We start from the raw sequence: 19,945 nt of genomic DNA on the forward strand, positions 1-19,945 counted from the left end.
CACTTGGACTCAGGAAGGGGAACATCACACACCGGGGCCTATTATGGGGAGGGGGAGGGGAGAGGGATTGCATTGGGAGTTATACCTGATGTAAATGATGAGTTGATGGGCGCTGATGAGTTGATGGGCGCAGCACACGAACATGGCACAAGTATACATATGTAACAAACCTGCACGTTGTGCACATGTACCCTAGAACTTAAAGTATAATAATAAAAAATTTTTAAAAAGGAATAGCTTTATAAAAAAAATTTTTTTCTTCACTAGCATTTTAATGTTTTTCTTTGGTGATTAATTTGTTTTGACTTTAAAAGTAATGCTCAATTATGTTTTTCATAACAGTTTCAATTTTATGATTATACTGAAGATTCATGTATTAGAAAGATGATATTTATTTTATTCCCTGACAGCTCAGCTCTACTTTAAAAATATAAATCCAAATCAAACTACTCCTCACACTTCACTCTACTACCTTAGTTCATGCCACCATCGTTTTTCCCCAAATTGCTATCAACACCCAGCTCCCTCTATAGTATGTTTTTGTTAATTGCTATTTGCTATTTAATGTGAAACACCATGTCAAACTTGAAACAACCATATATTTTAAAGTATACTCTAATCTCTCTAAATATCATTATAAAGCCTAAAACTCAGTGCCCAACAACGTAAATCTGTCAAAGGCTCAGATACTTGCAAGTGTAAATGTTCAGTCACAAGCAGTAGAATTTTTAACAAAGTTTTAATTAAGCAAAACATATATATCATTAAATATGTGAGATAATCTTAGTTTATAATGATGCTGCATCAGTATTTCTTAATAAACAATGAATTTTGAAAAACAGTTAGTTATAGAAGCAGGTTTTAAATTCAGTAGCTTGTTTTGTTTGGAAGTAGATATCCACTACTACTTTCTATTTACATTGTTTAATTTTTTTAAGACTGAGTATTACTCTGTGGCCCAGGCTAGTCTCAAACGTCTAGGCTTACGTGATCCTCCCACCTCAGTCTCCCAAGTAGCTGGGAGTACAGGTGTTTATTTATTTATTTATTTATTTATTTATTTATTTATTTATTTTATTTTTTTTGAGATGGAGTCTCGTTCTGTTGCCCAGGTTGGAGGGCAGTGGTGCGGTCTCAGCTTGCTGCAACCTCTGCCTCCTGGGTTCAAGCGATTCTCCTCCCTCAGCCTCCCGAGTAGCTGGGACTACAGGAGTCCACCACCACACCCGGCTAATTTTTTGTATTTTTAGTAGAAATGGGATTTCACTTTCCCATTTGACAGAAGGGAAAACTGATGGCACAGAGCTTTCAAATAAGCTTCCCAAGGAACCTGTAATCCCAGCTGCTCAGGAGGCTGAGGCAAGAGAATCACTTGAACCCGGGAGGTGGAGGTTGCAGTGAGCCTAGATCATGCCATTGCATTATAGCCTGGGCAACAGAGTGAGACTTCGTCTCAAAAAAATTTAAAAAGTGCACATAAAAAAACAAAAAGAGATGGAGTTTCACTGTGTTAGCCAGGATGCTCTCCATCTCCTGACCTTGTGATCTGCTCACCTCAGCTACCCAAAGTGCTGGAATTACAAACGTGAGCCCCCGCGTCTGGCCAAATTTTCAAATTATTTTTGAACACCATTTTTATGGTTAAGCAAACCCTATTTTCTAAAAGAATTTGAGTATGCCAAGCAAAATATGTTTCAGGAACGTAGCTCAAAAGCTTGGTAATGGAAAATTCTCTGCAATATAATTTATATAATTGAGGCAAAATTCACATAGTGTAAAATTAACCATTTTGAAGTGAACAATTCAGTGGTGTTTAGGAGATTCAGAACTCATGCAACTATTAACTCTGTCTAGTTCTAAAACAGTTTCATCACTCCAAATAGAAATCTGAATCCATTTAGCAGTTATTCCCTATTCCTTATTTCCCTTAGCCCCTGGCAACCACCAATCTGTGTGCTGGCTTCAAAGTACCTACTTTGAATATTCTACACAAATGGAATCATACAATGTGTGATTATTTGCGTCTAGCTTCTTTTTTGTAGCATAATGTTTCCAAGATTCATCTGTGTTGCAACATGTGTAAGTAGGTCACTACTTTTCATGACTACATAATATTCCATTGCATGCATATACAACAATTTGTTTACCTATTCATAAATTGACAGACATTTAAGCTGTTTTTCTACCTTTCGGTATTACAAATACTGCTGCTGTGAACATATACATACATGTATTTAAGTACCTGTGTTCAGCTTTTTAAAGTATATACCCAAGAGATATGCTGGGGAATAGTGTAATTATGTGTTTTTAAGCATTTGAGGAACTGTCAAGTGTTTTCCACAGTGATTGAAGCATTTTATATTCCCATCAGAAATATATGAGGATTCCGATTTATTCACATTTTTGCCAACACTTACTTTCTTTTTTTGTTGTTGTTAGTAGTGGGGGTTCGTTTCTTTTTAAAAAATACAATTATCATAGTAAGTGTGAAGTGATACTTTGTTGTGGGTTTTCATTTGCATAAAATGACATGTTTTCATATGCTTTTTGATTGTTTGTGTATCTTCTATATCTTCTTTGGAAAAAAACGTGTATTTGAGTCTTTTGCCTTTTTTTAAAATGGGATTTCTTTTTGATGTTAAGTTGTGTAATCCTTTATATATTCTGGAAATAAGACTTTATATGTTCTGGAAATAAGAAAAAAGATGTGATTTGTAAGTATTTTCGCCAGTTATATGTGTGTTTTTTTCTTTTTTTTTTAACTTTCTCGATAATGTTCCTTGATGCACAAAAGTGTTTTTTTGTTTTGTTTTTTGTGTGTGTGTGTGTGTGTGTTTTTTTTTTTTTTTTGACAAAGTTCAGTATCTCTATTTTTTCCTCTGCTTCCTGTGCATCTGATGTCATATCTAAGAACCCATGGCCAAACCCAAGATTATAAATATTTACCTCTAGTTTTTATCTAAGAGTTGTTTACAGGTTTCAATTCTTGTATTTAGAAAAATCATTGATCCATTTTGAGTTAATAGTTGTGTATGAAGTGAATAGTCTCACTTAATTCTTTTACATATAGATTTCCATTTGTTCCAGTGCCACTTGTTGACAAGACTATTCTTTCTTATTGAATGATCTTGGCATTTTTGTTGAAAATCAATTGACTGTAGATGTATGGATGTATTTATGAATTCTCAACTATATTTATTGTTTTGTATTCCTCAGTACACTTTTGAGTGCCTGACTTTTCCATGCAACTATTTACCCAGACTTTCCTGGCAAGTTTTTGGCACTCTATTGTATGCCTCAGGTGGTTGTGGGCTATCCCCTGCCTACAATGTTTCTTTGGAATGCCCACTGCTTTTCTGCCTTGAGTGATTTCCAAGTTTGATGAAACAAGGATAAGTACCATGTGTCACTCCTTCATGCAGTCTCCAGGCAGATTAGAATAGACCCCCGCATTCTTTGTGAATAAGGATAGCTCTGCTCCCTCCAGAAACAAAGACCATGGTGTCACACTGGGAATGTTCACTGATGTTTTCAAGGCCGCTCTGAGCCAGTGAGATGGTAGGATAAAGACAAGTCAAAATGCCCCAAAGTTATTCTACCATATTTGATCTACCTTTTTTTAAAAGAAATTCTGCCTTCATACAGTTGCTATAAACCTGTTTTCCAGAGTTTTGTCAAATTTGCTTTTTAAGGTCCCCGCTTAATTGCGATTTTTTTGATGTGATTTTTTGATCTCTTGGAGCTGTCTTCTCCATTTCTGCTGACATCACTCCTGGGAAATGTATTTTCAATCCTATATAATTTAAGTAGCAGTGGTATTGATGCTTTGAAGAAGCTTATATATTTTTAATACGTAAACTTATAAGGTATATTGCATTACTAACTGTACCCCAATGTATCCTGGCCTGATAGCCTCCATCTAGCTGGTAATAAGACGTTTTGTGAGCTATTTCTCGGATTTAATAAAAGGATGCACATGTATACCCACAAACTAGTATTTCAGCTATGAGTCCCAAAATGCACTGCCTGTTTTTCTCCCCTTCTACATTGCCCAAATATACCACATAACTGCCTACAACATTGAATCATAAAGCCTGCATATTACATAAAAACTACCTCCATAATAATCACCAGATAATACACAATTAGCTGTTTGTGTTCAAAATATCCCTAAGTATGGATATACTGTATACTATATTGTATACAGCATATAGTATTTTTGGAATAATACATATAGTATTATATATTCTAAATAGTATATATAGAATATATATTGTGTGTGTGTGTGTGTGTGTGTATATTCCAAATACTATGTACAATTGGGAGGCAACATAGATTATTTATAAGAAACCATTCCTTGTCTCAAAGAATTCTGAATATGCTAAGGAATAATGGATCTTTTCTCTTGAAATAATCAAAAACAAGATATATATCGTTCGTCCTGGAATGAATTAAGCAAAGTTTTGTTATGTTTTGTTTCCTGGAAGGTAGTAAATCAACTCAGTTATCACAGACAGTTTTGTAATTCATCGTAAATATGCAATATACTTTTTAGTAATTTTCTAATTTAATGTACAATGAGGAATATAGAGAATTAACTGAGAAAAGAAACAAAATGAAAATGGTAACTCAATTTTCTTTCTTTCTCTTATTATACTATGGCTAGGTTTTCAGATTTCTTGTTTCTTAAGATACTTGTGAATAAGCCTCAGAAGAAATATGTGTCTTACTTTTCTCATCTAATGTCATTTAAAAATGGGATTATCTGGACCCTCTATAGTGTAGGAAGCTGGTCCAAACTTAATTGTTGTGAACATGCTCTGGGAACTGGTTTTCAATTATTTTGACAAAGCATTTATAAAATGTACAGGAAGCAAAAAAAAAAAACAAAACTGTTTTTCATGGGCATGCCATATGTTCAGAACTTTTCAAAAAATCCATGTCAACCATTACAACATAATAAACAAAATGGAGTAACTGTGATTCTTATTTTGATTCATTGGCTTTGAATGTACTCAACTACCATATGTGATATGAATTGTTTAAATTTCCTTTACAATAAAAGCACTTACCTTAAAAACACTTATTCATCAGAAACAATTTATATTTTGGAGTTGATAATTTTTTTTTTTTTTTTTTTTTTTTTTTTTTGAGATGGAGTCTCGCTCAGTCACCCAAGCTGGAGTGCAGTGGCACGATCTTGGCTCACTGCAAGCTCTGCCTCCCAGGTTCACGCCATTCTGCTGTCTCAGCCTCCTGAGTAGCTGGAACTACAGGCGCCCGCAACCACGCCCAGCTATTTTTTTTTTTTTTTTTGTATTTTTAGTAGAGATGGGGTTTCACTGTGTTAGCCAGTTTGGTCTCAATCTCCTGACCTCATGATCCACCCACCTTGGCCTTCCAAAGTGCTGGGATTAGAGGCGTGAGCAACTGCGCCTGGCTGGACTTGATAAATATTTTAATGTCTCATTATATTCAGATAAACTCTCCTACACAGTGGATGCTTGTTAGGCTCAATTAAAATGTGTACAATATCAGATTGTAAAATCTAAGAAATAAATATAGAACCTACATTAGAGAGCCATACAAATAGCCAAACTGTTATAAATTACATGGGTGAATAAAGTCTTAAATATTTGGAAACATTTATTCTGAACAGTGAAAAGGTAAGGAATAAGCATTAAAAATATTCTAAGTGCAATAATTTTCCCAAGTGCTGTTAATCTCCCATTATACATCAGTTAAATTAAGAAACAGCTAAATTTCCAAAGAGTAACAAAGTACTAAAATTGTTAGTGTAGCCATGAAAGGGGTTTCAAACAAATTATAAAATGAGAACATGAATTCTAATATACTTTTCTTAAAAACTGTAAAATATGCAGAATGATTCTTCTTCTGAAACAATAATATATTTAAATGTGGTTATAATAAAGTACAAAAAGACACATTACATAAAACATAATTTCTGTAATTTAAAAAATTCTATTTTCTAATTTTGTACAAAGGGCCTCTGTTATTTTAAAATTAAGAAAAAAGAAAAACTTTTTTCCATAGAGTTTTTCAGAGATAAAATTTAGATGGGTTTTTGCATTTTCATAATAGACATATATATGACGTAAATTGGGAGGTGATATAGATTGGTTATAAGAAATCATTCCTTGTCTCAAAGAACTCTGAGACTGATAAGGAATAATGAAGTCTTTTCTCTTGAAATAATCAAAAACAAGATAGATACTGTTCTTCCTGGAATGAATTAAGCACAGTTTTGTTGTGTTTTGTTTCCCGGAAGGTAGGAAATCAGTTTAGTGTCAGTTTCATGGCTACTGCTAAGAAATTTGACAGCCTTAAAAGCCATTTTGAATTTTCAGGATGAATCTTAGTATTATATATCTAAAATACTCAAGCTATGATTACTGAGAGGGGTAAAAAAGCTATCAAGAGTAATTCGCTATACTAAGAAGACTCTCCTTGTGACATAATATCTCTTTTTGTCTTATTTGTTTGTTTGTTTTGTCACTAGCACGGGGATTCTAACCTTAGGGAAAGCACTGGACAGGGAAAGCACTGATCGCTACATTCTGATCATCACAGCTTCAGATGGCAGGCCAGATGGGGTGAGTATGCTCTGTGGGAAATGGTTTTAAAGATAGTATTAAGGCAACTGAGAGAGTCTTAAACAATTTATTACATACATGAATTAATGTTTTTCACGTGGAGCAACTTCTTATAATTACTAGAAGTGGTGCTCTTTTCTTCAACAGGCTATTTATAAATGCACCTATATTCTGAATTTGTTAATGTGCTGCAACCTTTAACTTGACAGAGCAGATACTTGAGATCAGCATTCTCACCTAATTTGTAGGGAAAATGATTCTACTTTATTCTAACAGGTATTCCATTGTGTCTGTCATTTGCACTGCACCATGAAATGTATTCTGGCAGTTTATTATGTTGGAACCTGTTTCACTTAGCATCGTTTTCTTAAGGGTCAGGGAGGAAGAGTGGATTTTGTGGATAAATATCTTCAAGCACTTAGGAAAGTGATTTGCTTGATTCCACAGGCATTTGTAAGTAGCAGTAAGAATCCTAAGTAATTTTTGGTTATCTAAGTAGTTTAAATGGGCTTATAATTCCAAAGAAGATAAATTCTACTTCCGTTGGCCCTAAAACTCACTTTTAAAAGTTAAAAAAAAAAAAAATTGTTAGACATTCTGAACTGCTTTAAAATCACTTGTCTGTATTATTTGAACTATCTCATCCACAACCACCAGCATCCTGCTTTCTATGTATTGTAATATTACCTTTGTTAATAATTATTTTCACCATTTCTACGCCATGTGTTAGGTGATTCTTTTAAAAAAAAAAAAAATCAGGTGTTTATGTGTCAACTCAATGCTATTGTCTAGAAATAATTCCAAACCCATTACAGATTGATAAGCAAGGCTCACTCAATTTAAATATCAGCATATCTCCTTGTTCCTTGAAATGATTTTTTAATCTATATAATACATTGGCTGAAAGTATACAATAATGTACTCTTCACATTTATTTTAGGAGGATTTCTGAGATTTTATTACAATAAAAAATATAAAATTGATGCCCGAATAGTTTTCTCATCTTAACTAAAAGTGAGATAAATAGAAATAATTAAATTTGGTAATTGCAATCTGTCCATAGTAAGCTATTTAACATTTTTGATACATTACATAAATAAACATATATATACATATAATAAAATATACAGAACAGTTTTAGGAAACAGTGAGGATAATAGCAGGTACTAATATGATAGAAAAGTAAATAAAACCTATGGTTAATTTTTATATAGGCAATGCACCTAATTATTATTATTATTTTTTGAGATGAAGTTTCACTCTTGTTGCCCAGGCTGGAGAGCAATGGAGACATCTTGGCTCACTGAAACCTCTCTGCCTGCCGGGTTGAAGCGATTCTCCTGCCTCAGCCTCCCGAGTAGCTGGGATTATAGGCAGGTGCCACCACGCCTGGCTAATTTTTGTATTTTTAGTAGAGACAGGGTTTCACCACGTTGGCCAGGCTGGTCTCGAACTCCTGACCTAAGATGATCCACCCACCTTGGCCTCCCAAAGTGCTGGGGTTACAGGCATGAGCTGCTGCACCCAGCCTGTCCTAAATTATTATAGTATGTCTGTGTCAGATGTATATAAAGAAGTCAGTGAGAGAGTCTCTAGAGGAAGTAATTGAAGAACTTGACTTATGATGGAAGTTTAGAGGGTAACTCAGCTAGGCAATAAGTGAGAGAAAATATTCTAAGGAGGAGAAGGAGAAATTATTTGGCATAGAGTAAGAGGTATAATTACAGTGAAGTGAAATTAAGAAAGAGCATTCAGGTCAACCATTAGACTAGGAAAAAACGAAAAGATAATACATAGCTTTGAAATATGTCACATTATAGATCAGAAACTAATGACAGTAATATTAGCTAGAACATTTTAAGTCTGTCCTTAAAATTTCTTAGACAAGGAAACAGATGGAAGGAAAATAGTCACAATCTACTAATAATATTTTTGCCTACTTAAAACCAAAATAAGTTCTGGTTAAAATTAGCAGTTTTGTTCTCTCTAGTTCATTGTTCAGTAATTTATTTGTATATTTTATTTCTCCTTGAACAGGACACTTAGCATTTCTAGGTCCTCATTCTAACATTCTTATAATCACTCAGGTTTCATTTCCCTTTAAAATTCTGATTTTTTTGTAGTCCCAGCTACTCAGCAGACTGAGGCAGGAGAATGGCATGAACCTGGGAGGCGGAGCTTGCAGTGAGCCCAGATTGAGCCACTGCACTCCAGCCTGGGTGACAGAGTGAGACTCTGTCTCAAAAAAAAAAAAAAAAAAAAAAAAAAAAAAAAAAAATTCTGATTTTTTGAGTAAATTTTGTGTTCATTTCTAAAGTTTTAATGAGAATATCAGTAGAGTATAAAGCATTTAGATTTCAAACAAAAGTTTATCCAGTTAATTTCATCATTTATATAATTTTAGGGATATACTTATATGTAGGCATACACAGTGGGATCCTGAAGAAAAAAAGTGATAATGTAAAAATAATATTCACATGTCTTAATAGCACTTTTCTTATCTAAATATTTAGTAATTACAGTAAAATTAATCTTTTAAACTTAAGAATCATGTGGTTTAAAACAGATATTTGATAAACACAGACAGATGGATGGAATTTATTTAAATCAAAATGGTGACAAGCAATTTGTGTGAAACAAATTGCCAGGATGAGTTTGAAAATTTTATCATGAGAATACGCTTTTTCTACCACCTCAAAATGGGCATGAGGGAGATAGGAGGTCACATTCTGTTGGTCATTGTGAGCTTATTTGTAGACAATATGAAGAAAGTTTGATTTGACTTTCCTTTTCTAAGTTTACTTTGTTAATGATAGTTGAAAAATCTGTATAACTTGCATATCTTGTGTAATTATTTTTTTTTAAGCTATCAGGGTGCAGATAAAACTTTTTAGATTCTAATTTTTTTGAAGATTCAGACCAAGGTGTCTACTTTTACCGTTTATATTCAACATAGTATCAGAGGTCCTCACCAGAGCTATTAGGCAAAAAAAGAAAGAGAGAAAGATAGAGAAAGATCCAATTTGAAAAGGAAGAAGTAAAGCTATCTCTGTTTAGAAGTGATATGAGTTTGCATATAGAAAACTTTAATGACTCCATACACACATGTTTCATGTTTGTACACATGTACACAAATGTTGGAACTAAGAAATTTTGCAAAGTATCAGAATAAAAAATCAGCACACAAAATCATTTGCATTTTCATAGATTGAAAATGAATGAGCTAAAACTATTAAGAAAACAATTCAATTTACAATAGCATCAAAAAGAATAAAATACTCAAGAATTAACTTAACCAGGGAGATCAAAGACTTGTATAATGAAAACTACCAAACATTTTTGAAATAAATTAAATATAACTAAATTGAAATATATCCCATGTTCATGGATGGGAAGACTTAATATTGTTAAAATGTTAATACTCTCCAAAGCAATCTACAGATTCACTGCAATTTCCATTAAAATCCCAATGATGCTATTTGTAGAAATAATTTTTTTTAAATAATCAAACTTATTCTAAAACTTATCCTTAAAATTTCAAGGGACCCCAGATAGCCAAAAAGAAAAGTAAATAACAAAGCTGGAGAACTTGCACTTCCTGGTTTCAAACTTACTACAAAGCTATAGTACTCAAAACAGAGTAGTACTAGCATAAAAACAGAAATACAGGCCAATGTAATTTAATAGAGAATCCCAAAAATAAACATTAACTTAATTGGTCAAATAATTTTTAAGATGGGTACCATGATAATTCTACATGCAAACTAATGCAGTTGGACCCTTATCTAACATCATATGCAAAAATAAACTCAAAAGTGATTCATTACCTAAAATGAAAACTAAGTCTATAGAACTCTTAGAAGAAAACATAAGGCAAAAGCTTCATTACATTGGATTTGTCAGGGATTTATTGGCTATGACCCCAAAAACACAGACAACAATAACAAAAAATAGACAAATTGGAATAGGAAGAGCTCCAGCCTCAAGCTCCCAATGTGAGCAACACAGAAGATGGGTGATTTCTGCATTTCCAACTGGGGTGCCGGGTTCATCTCACTGGGACATGTCAGACAGTGGGTTCAGGACAGTGAGTGCAGCCCACTGACTGAGAGCCAAAGGAGGGCGAGCCATTGCCTCACCTGGGAAGCTCAAGGGGGAAGGGAATTCCCTTTCCTAGCCAAGGGAAACTGAGACACACAACACCTGGAAAATTGGGTCACTCCCACCCTAATACTGCACTTTACCAAGGGTCATAGCAAACGGCACACCAGGAGATTACATCCCACGCCTGACTCAGAGGGTCCCATGCCCATGGAGCCTCCCTCATTGCTAGCACAGCAGTCTGAGATCTAACTGCAAGGCAGCAGGGAGGCTGGGGGAGGAGCACCCACCATTGCTGAGGCTTGAGTAGGTAAACAAAGCGGCAGGGAAGCTCGAACTGGGTGGAGTCCACTGCAGCTCAAGGAGGGCTGCCCTTCTCTCTAGACTCCACCTCTGGGGACAGGGCATAGCCAAACAAAAAGCAGCAGAAACCTCTGCAGATTTAAATGTCCCCGTCTGACAGCTTTGAAGAGAGTAGTGGTTCTCCCAGCACAACATATGAGATCTGAGAATGGACAGACTGCCTGCTCAAGTGGGTCCCTGACCCCTGAGTAGCCTAACTGGGAGACACTCCCCCCAGGGACAGACTGTAACCTCACACCCCACACGGCCGGGTGCCCCTCTGAGATGAAGCTTCCCGAGGAACAATCAGGCAGCAACATTTACTGTTCAGAAATATTCACTCTTCTGCAGCCTCCGCTGCTGATACCCAGGCAAACACGGTCTGGAGTGAACCTCCAGCAAACTCCAAGAAACCTGCAGCTGAGGGTCCTGAATGTTAGAAAGAAAACTAACAAACAGAAAGGACATCCACACCAAAACACCATCTGTAGGTCACCATCATCAAAGACCAAAGGTAGATAAAACCACAAAGATGGGGAAAAAAACAGCAGAAAAGCTGAAAATTCTAAAAATCAGACCGCCACTCCCCCTCCAAAGGAATGCAGCTCCCGCCAGCAATAGAACAAAGCTGGATGGAGAATGATTTTGACGAGTTGAGAGAAGACGACTTCAGATGATCAAACTTCTCAGAGCTAAAGGAGGAAGATTGAACTCATTGCAAAGAAGCTAAAAACTTTGAAAAAAGATTTGATGAATGGCTAACTAGAATAACCAATGTAGAGAAATCCTTAAATGACCTGATAGAGCTGAAAACCATGGCATGAGAACTACGTGGCAAATGCACAAGCTTCAGTAACCAATTCAATCATCTGGAAGAAAGGGTATCAGTGATTGAAGATCAAATGAATGAAATGAAGTGAGAAGAGAAGTTTAGGGGAAAAAAAAAGATTAAAAAGAAAAGAACAAAGGCTCCAAGAAATATGGGACTATGTGAAAAGACCAAATCTATGTCTGATTGGTGTACCTGAAAGTGATGGGGAGAATGGAACCAAGTTGGAAAACATTCTGCAGGATCTTATCCAGGAGAACTTCCCCAACCTAGCAAGGCAGGCCAACATTCAAATTCAGGAAATACAGAGAATGCCACAAAGATACTCCTCGAGAAGAGCAACTCCAAGACACATAATTGAGAGATTCACGAAAGTTGAAATGAAGGAAAAAATGTTAAGGGCAGCCAGAGAGAAAGGTCACGTTACCAGTCAGACTAACAGTGGATCTCTCAACAGAAACTCTACAAGTCAGAGAGAGTGGGGGCCAATATTCACCATTCTTAAAGAAAAGAATTTTCAGCCCAGAATTTCATATCCAGCCAAACTAAGTTCCATAATTGAAGGAGAAATAAAATCCTTTACAGACAAGTAAGTGCTGAGAGATTTTGTCACCACTAGGCCAGACCTAGAAGAGCTCCTGAAGGAAGCACCAAACATGGAAAGGAACAACTGGTACCAGCCACTGCAAAAACATGCCAAAATGTAAAGACCATCAATGCTAGGAAGAAACTGCATCAGATAACGAGCAAAATAACCAGCTAACATTATAATGACAGAATCGAATTCATACATAACAATATTAACCTTAAATGTAAATGGACTAAATGGTCCAATTAAAAGACACAGATTAGCAAATTGGATAAAGAGTCAAGACCCATCAGTTTGCTGTATTTAGGAGACCCATCTCATATGCAGAGACACACATAGGCTCAAAATAAAGGGATGGAGGAAGGTCTATTAAGCAAATGGAAAACAAAAAAAGTCAGGGGTTGCAATCCTAGTGTCTGCTAGAACAGACATTAAACCAACAAAGATCAAAAGAGACAAAGAAGGCCATTACATAATGGTAAAGGGATCAATTCAACAAGAAAAGCTAACTATCCTAAATATATATGGACCCAATACAGGAGCACCCAGATTCATAAAGCAAGTCCTTAGAGACTTACAAAGAGACTTAAACTCCCACACAGTAATAATGGGAGAATTTAACACCCCACTTTCAACATTAGACAGAACAGCGAGACAGAAAGTTAACAAGGATATCCAGGAATTTAACTCAGTTCTGCACCAAGCTGACCTAATAGACATCTATAGAACTCTCCACCCCAAATCAACAGAATACACATTCTTCTCAGCACCATATCGCACTTATTCCAAAACTGACCACATAGTTGGAAGTAAAGCACTCCTCAGCAAATGTAAAAGAACATAAATTATAACAAACTATCTCTCAGACCACAGTACAATCAAACTAGAACTCAGGAATAAGAAACTCAATCAAAACCACTCAACTAACAGAAACTGAACAACCTGCTCCTGAATGACTACTGAGTACATAATGAAATGAAGACAGAAATAAAGATGTTCTTTGAAACCAATGAGAACAAAGACACAACATACCAGAATCTCTGGGACACATTTAAAGCAGTGTGTAGAGGGAAATTTATAGCACTAAATGTCCACAAGAGAAAGCAGGAAAGATATAAAATTGACACCCTAACATCACAATTAAAAGACCTAGAGAAGCAAGATCAAACACATTCAAAAGCTAGCAGAAGGCAAAAAATAACTAAGATCAGAGCAGAACTGAAGGAGATAGAGACACAAAAAACTCTTCAAAACATCAATGAATCCAGGAGCTAGTTTTTTGAAAAGATCAACAAAATTGATGTACCACTAGCAAGACTAATAAAGAATAAAAAAGAGAAGAATCAAATAGACACAATAAAAAATGATAAAGGGAATATCACCAACGACCCCACAGAAATACAAACTACCATCAGATAATACTGTAAACACCTCTACACAAATAAACTAGAAAACCTGGAAGAAATCGATAAATTCCTGGGCACATAAACTCTCCCAAGACTAAACTAGGAAGAAGTTGAATCCCTGAATAGACCAATAACAGGCTCTGAAATTGAAGCAATAATTAATAGCCCACCAACCAAAAAAAGTCCAGGATCAGATGGATTCACAATCGAATTCTATCAGAGGTAAAAGGAGGAGCTGGTACCATTCCTTTTGAAACTATTCCAATCAATAGAAAAGAGGGAATCCTCCCTAACTCATTTTATGAGGCCAACATCATCCTGATACCAAAGCCTGGCGGAGACACATCAAAAAAAGAGAATTTTAGACCAATATCCCTGATGAACATCAATGCAAAAATCCTCAATAAAATACTGGCAAACCAAATCCAGCAGCACATCAAGAAGCTTATCCACCATGATCAAGTGGGCTTCATCCCTGGGATGCAAGGCTGGTTCAACATACAAAAATCAATAAACGTAATCCAGCATATAAACAGAACCAAGGACAAAAACCACATGATTGTGTCAATAGATGCAGAAAGAAAATTCAACAGCTCTTCATGCTAAAAACTCTCAATAAATTCAGTATTGATGGGATGTATCTCAAAATAATAAGAGCTATTTATGACAGACCCAATATCACACTGAATGGGCAAAAACTAGAAGCATTCCCCTTGAAAACTGGCACAAGACAAGGATGCCTTCTCTCACCAGTCCTATTCAACATAGTGATGGAAGTTCTGGACAGGGCAATCAGGCAGGAGAAAGAAATAAAGGGTATTCAATTAGGAAAAGAGGAAGTCAAATTGTCCCTGTTTGCAGATGACATGATTGTATGACGTGATTGTAACCCCATCATCTCAGCCCAAAATCTCCTTAAGCTGATAAGCAACTTCAGCAAAGTCTCAGGATACAAAATCAATGTGCAAAAATCACAAGCATTCTTTCAATAACATTCAATAACAGACAAACAGAGAGCCAAATCATGAGTGAACTGCTATTCACAATACCATCAAAGAGAATAAAATACCTAGGAATCCAACTTAAAGGGATGTGAAGGACCTCTTCAGGGAGAACTACCAACCACTGATCAATGAAATAAAAGAGGACACAAACAAATGGAAGAACATTCCATGCTCATAGATAGGAAGAATCAATATCGTGAAAATGGTCATATTGCCCAATGTAATTTATAGATTCAATGCCATTCCTATCAAGCTACCAACGACTTTCTTCACAGAATTGGAAAAAACTGATTTAAAGTTCATATGGAACCAAAAAAGACCCCACATTGCCAAGACAATCCTAAGCCAAAAGAACAAAGCTGGAGGCATTACGCTACCTGACTTCAAACTATACTACAAGGCTATAGTGACCAAAACAGCATGGTACTGGTACCAAAACAGAGATATAGACCAATGGAACAGAACAGAACCCTCAGAAATAATACCACACATCTACAACTATCTGATCTTTGACAAACCTGAGAAAAACAAGAAATGGGGAAAGGATTCCCTATTTAATAAATGGTGCTGGGAAAACTGGCTAGCCACATGTAGAAAGCTGAAATTGGATCCCTTCCTTACACCTTATACAAAAACTAATTCAAGATGGATTAGAGACTTAAATGTTAGACCTAAAACCATAAAAACCCTAGAAGAAATCCTAAGCAATACCATTCAGGACATAGGCATGGGCAAGGACTTCATGTCTAAAACACCAAAAGCAATGGCAGCAAAAGCCAAAATTGACAAATGGGATCTAATTAAACTAAAGAGCTTCTGCACAGCAAAAGAAACTACCATCAGAGTGAACAGGCAACCTACAGAATGGGAGAAAATTTTGCAATCTACTCATCTGACAAAGGACTAATATCCAGAACCTACAAAGAACTCAAACAAATTTGCAAGAACAAAAGAAACAAAAGAAATCAAAAAATGGGCAAAGGATATGAACAGACATTTCTCAAAAAAAGACATTTGTACAGCCAACAGACACATGAAAAAATGTTCATCATCACTAGCCATCAGAAAAATGCAAATCAATTTCAGAGTGAGATACCATCTCACACCAGTTAGAATGGCGATCATTAAAAATTCAGGAAGGAACAGGTGCTGGAGAGGATGTGGAGAAATAGGAACACTTTTACACTGTTGGTGGGATTGTAAACTAGTTCAACTATTGTGGAAGACAGTGTGGCTATTCCTCAAAGATGTAGAACTGGAAATACCATTTGACCCAGCCATCCCATTACTGGATATATACCCAAAGTATTATAAATCATGCTGGTATAAAGACATATGCACACATATGTTTATTGCAGCACTATTCACAATAGCAAAGACTTGGAACCAACCCAAATGTCCATCAATGACAGACTGGATTAAGAAAATATGACACATATACACCACGGAATACTATGCAGCCATAAAAAAGAATGAGTTCATGTCCTTTGTAGGGAAATGGATGCAACTGGAAACCATCATTCTCAGCAAACTATTGCAAGAACGGAAAACCAAACACCACATGTTCTCAGTCATAGGTGGGAATTAAACAATGAGAACACTTGGACACAGGAAGGGGAACATCACACACTGGGGCCTGTTGTGGGGTGGGGGGAAGGGGGGACGGATAGCATTAGGAGATATACCTAATATAAATGACAAGTTAATGGGTGCAGCACACCAACATGGCACACGTATACATATATAACAAACCTGCACGTTGTACACTTGTACCCTAGAACATAAAGTACAATAAAAAAATAAAATAAAATAAAATAAACAGTTTCAGAGATTTGCTATACAGTATGTTGCTTATAGTTAGCAATACTGTACACTTAAAAGTTTGTCAAGAGGATAGATCTCACACTGAGAACAGAACATAGTTGAATGACATATTAAAAGTGTTGAATAACAAAATAAACAAATAAAATTAGACAAATTGGAATTTCTGATTTTGTAAAGAGGTCAAAGACACAGAATATAAAAGCAACATAAAAATGGGAGAAAAGATTTGCAAATCATATATATAATAAGTCATTAATATTCAACATATATAGAGTTTTCATTTTTTTTTCTTTTTTTTTTTTTTTTTTTTTTTTTTTGAGACGGAGTCTCGCTGTGTTGCCCAAACTGGAGCGCAGTGTCAAGATCTCAGCTCACTGCAAGCTCCACCTCTTGGGTTCACACCATTCTCCTGCCTACCAAGTAGCTGGGACTACAGGCGCCCGCCACCATGCCAGACTATATTTTTGTAACTTTAGTAGAGACAGAGTTTCACTGTGTTAGCCAGGATGGTCTCGATCTCCTGACCTCGTGATCAGCCCGCCTCAGCCTTCCAAATGCTGGGATTACAGGCATGAGCCACCACGCCCAGCCCGAGAATTTTTTAAACAAAACAAAAATAACCTGATTCAAAATTATCAAAGCACTTGAATAGACACTTTTCCAAAGGAGATATATAAATGACCAGTAAACATATGAAAAAACACTTAGCATTACTAAATATTTGGAAATGCAAATCAAGGCCACAATGAGGTACCACCTCATACCCAGTAGATATTATAAAAACAAACAGAAAACAAAACAAAACAATAACAACGAAATAACATGTTGATGAGGATGTGGAAAAATTGGAACCCGTGTGCACTATTGGTGAGAACATAAAATGGTACAGCCACTGTGGAAAATAGTGGCGGTTTCTCAAAAAATTAAAAATAGAATTACTATATGAGCCACCAATCACCCTTTCAGTTATATATCCAAAACATTGAAAGCAGAGTCTCAAAGAGATATTTGTATTCCCATTTTCACAGCAGCATTATTCACAATAGATAAGATATAAAAGCAACCCTGTTTTCCATGTTTATGTAGAGTAATATATAAACAAAATGTGTTATATGCATATAATGAAATATTATTCAGCCTTAAGATGGAAGAAAGTGCTGATATACACTATGTCACCGATAAATCTTAAGAACCTTATGCTAAGTGAGATGAGCCAGTCACAAAATGTTAAATTCTATATGATTCCACTTGTATTTTGGTACTTAGAATTGTCAAAATCACAGAGACTCAAAGTAGAATGATGGCTGCCAGAGGACAAAGAAAAGAGAAATGGGGAGTTATTGTTTAACGTTATAGAGCTTTTGTTTTGCTAGATTAAATGAGTTTTAGAGATGGATAGTGATGATGGTTGCACAAGAATATGAATATACTTAATACCACAAAGTTTTACATTTAAAAATTAAGGTAGTACAAACAAAGAAAAAAATCTAGAGGTGGACAGTGAAGGGATGGTGCAGGGACACGACAGTGCCGTTGAGGATATCTGCTGGCTATTTTCTGCTTTGCCATTTTTATTGTCTACTTTCATTCCCATCTTCTGCAACTCTGGACGTCAATTCTCCATTCCAGACAAGCAAAGTATAAAGATGAATGCCAGAAGAGTCTGCACCCTCGCTTTATTTTAACAAAGAACCAAAGGTTTTCAGAAACTCCACCTAGCAGATTTCCTTTTAGATATTCTTATCTGTAAGTAGCAACACTGGGTTGAAAAATAGCTAGGAAGTAGGGCTTTTGGATTGCAGCTCTGTTAATCAACCAGTAACACAGTGAGAGATATAAATATGTGAACAGTGATCAGGAATTTTTTCATTTAAAATGTGAAGTTACTCTGTAGCCTAGATATTTCTGACCAGATTCCATGTGTTCAGTGATATTATTTTCCTCCTGAATTGATTCGATAAGTAACTTGATTCCATCATGGTTTGATTTCTGTAAAATGCTCTTGAATTACTGGATTGAATTACTCAGTTATGGCTTTCAAACTGAACACTTGTAATATGTTACAACTTCAGATTGCTAGGAAACTTAGCATCTTTGTTTTTGTCTTGAAGCAATGTTATTTCCTAAATTTCTTTGAAATATGGCAATATAAATGAGCAATTAACATTTAAAAGTTGAGCATTTAACTTCATAATCAAAAGAGGAAACTTTAACAAGAGCAAAAATATGTGCATGAGAAAATGTGTGAAGTTAAAGTAACTTTGAATTTCAAAATAGTTGATTTAATAAGATTTTATAACACAGTACATATGGTTATAGAATAGTAAAACTTTAAACATTTAAGTCATATATGTAAATCTTTATCATATATGCAATATGTAAAAATGTTTATGTATAAATAAATAGCTATATCTGTAGTTAGTATATATTACATATACTAGAGTATTTAGTTATACTATATAAAAATACTTTCTGATATTTTTGAAAAAATATATATTTATATAAAAAACATGCACAATTGTATAAAATGTACATACATACATACACACATACATATATATAATCTTTACACACTACACTCAGATGTGCACAGAGAAAAAAAAGCTTCTTTGTTTTTTATATCTGATGTAATCTTCCTACTTAGACAATAATGTATAAATGTGTGTTTGAACAGGTGTGGAGTAGGTGTAATATGGGTCACACTTAAGTTACTTAGAACAGTATTTCAACATTATCTGTTTAAGACAATGTAAATACTCACTAGCTAAGCTGCCAAGCAAACCTCTCCTTCCTGACTTCATTCTAAAATTGTGGTCTAAATGTAACATGTATTTACCAGTCCTTTATGCTAGTAGAATTGCTTCTGTCTCTCTGGACACGGCTCTCAGACATAGCTATATATTCCGTGCCATAACCTATTAGATGGGGCCTCCCATGGAACGTATGGAAATTTTCTGGAGGCTTACATATTCCTGAAAACTACTGCGATTATTTCACCCAAATTTCTCTTACTTTCCCAGTCATCATTTCCCCTACTCCAAAATGTTTCTGCAGCTCCTCTTCATTTAAGGAGTGGTCCAAAGTGGCAGTGGGGGATGAGGAGGAGTACCTCTGCCACCTGCCTTCATGTCTCTTCTGTGTCTCCCTTTCTCTTCCCCATGATTCATAATAGAAGGAATTTCCCTTTTCTCTGTCTTTCTCGAAGAAATTCTAGATTTTCTATTCTTTCTTTTTTT

At 35.5% G+C, this 19,945-nt stretch overlaps 1 protein-coding gene across 8 annotated transcripts in view; it reads left to right on the top strand.

Moving 5' to 3' along the window:
- Positions 1-19,945, top strand: part of PCDH15 (protocadherin related 15) — a 1,788,406-nt gene that overhangs the window by 1,509,075 nt on the left and 259,386 nt on the right. For all 8 annotated transcript variants that reach the window (XR_012417282.1, XM_065521086.2, XM_065521087.1 and 5 more), the window contains one exon: positions 6,521-6,614. Coding sequence is in view for 7 of the 8 variants with exons in the window: in XM_065521086.2 (XP_065377158.1) it covers positions 6,521-6,614 (94 nt within the window). In the remaining variant the exon portion in view is untranslated. The remainder of the gene's footprint in view (positions 1-6,520; positions 6,615-19,945) is intronic.

This window comes from Macaca fascicularis, chromosome 9 (genome assembly GCF_037993035.2).
Source record: "Macaca fascicularis isolate 582-1 chromosome 9, T2T-MFA8v1.1".
Lineage (NCBI taxonomy): Eukaryota > Metazoa > Chordata > Mammalia > Primates > Cercopithecidae > Macaca > Macaca fascicularis.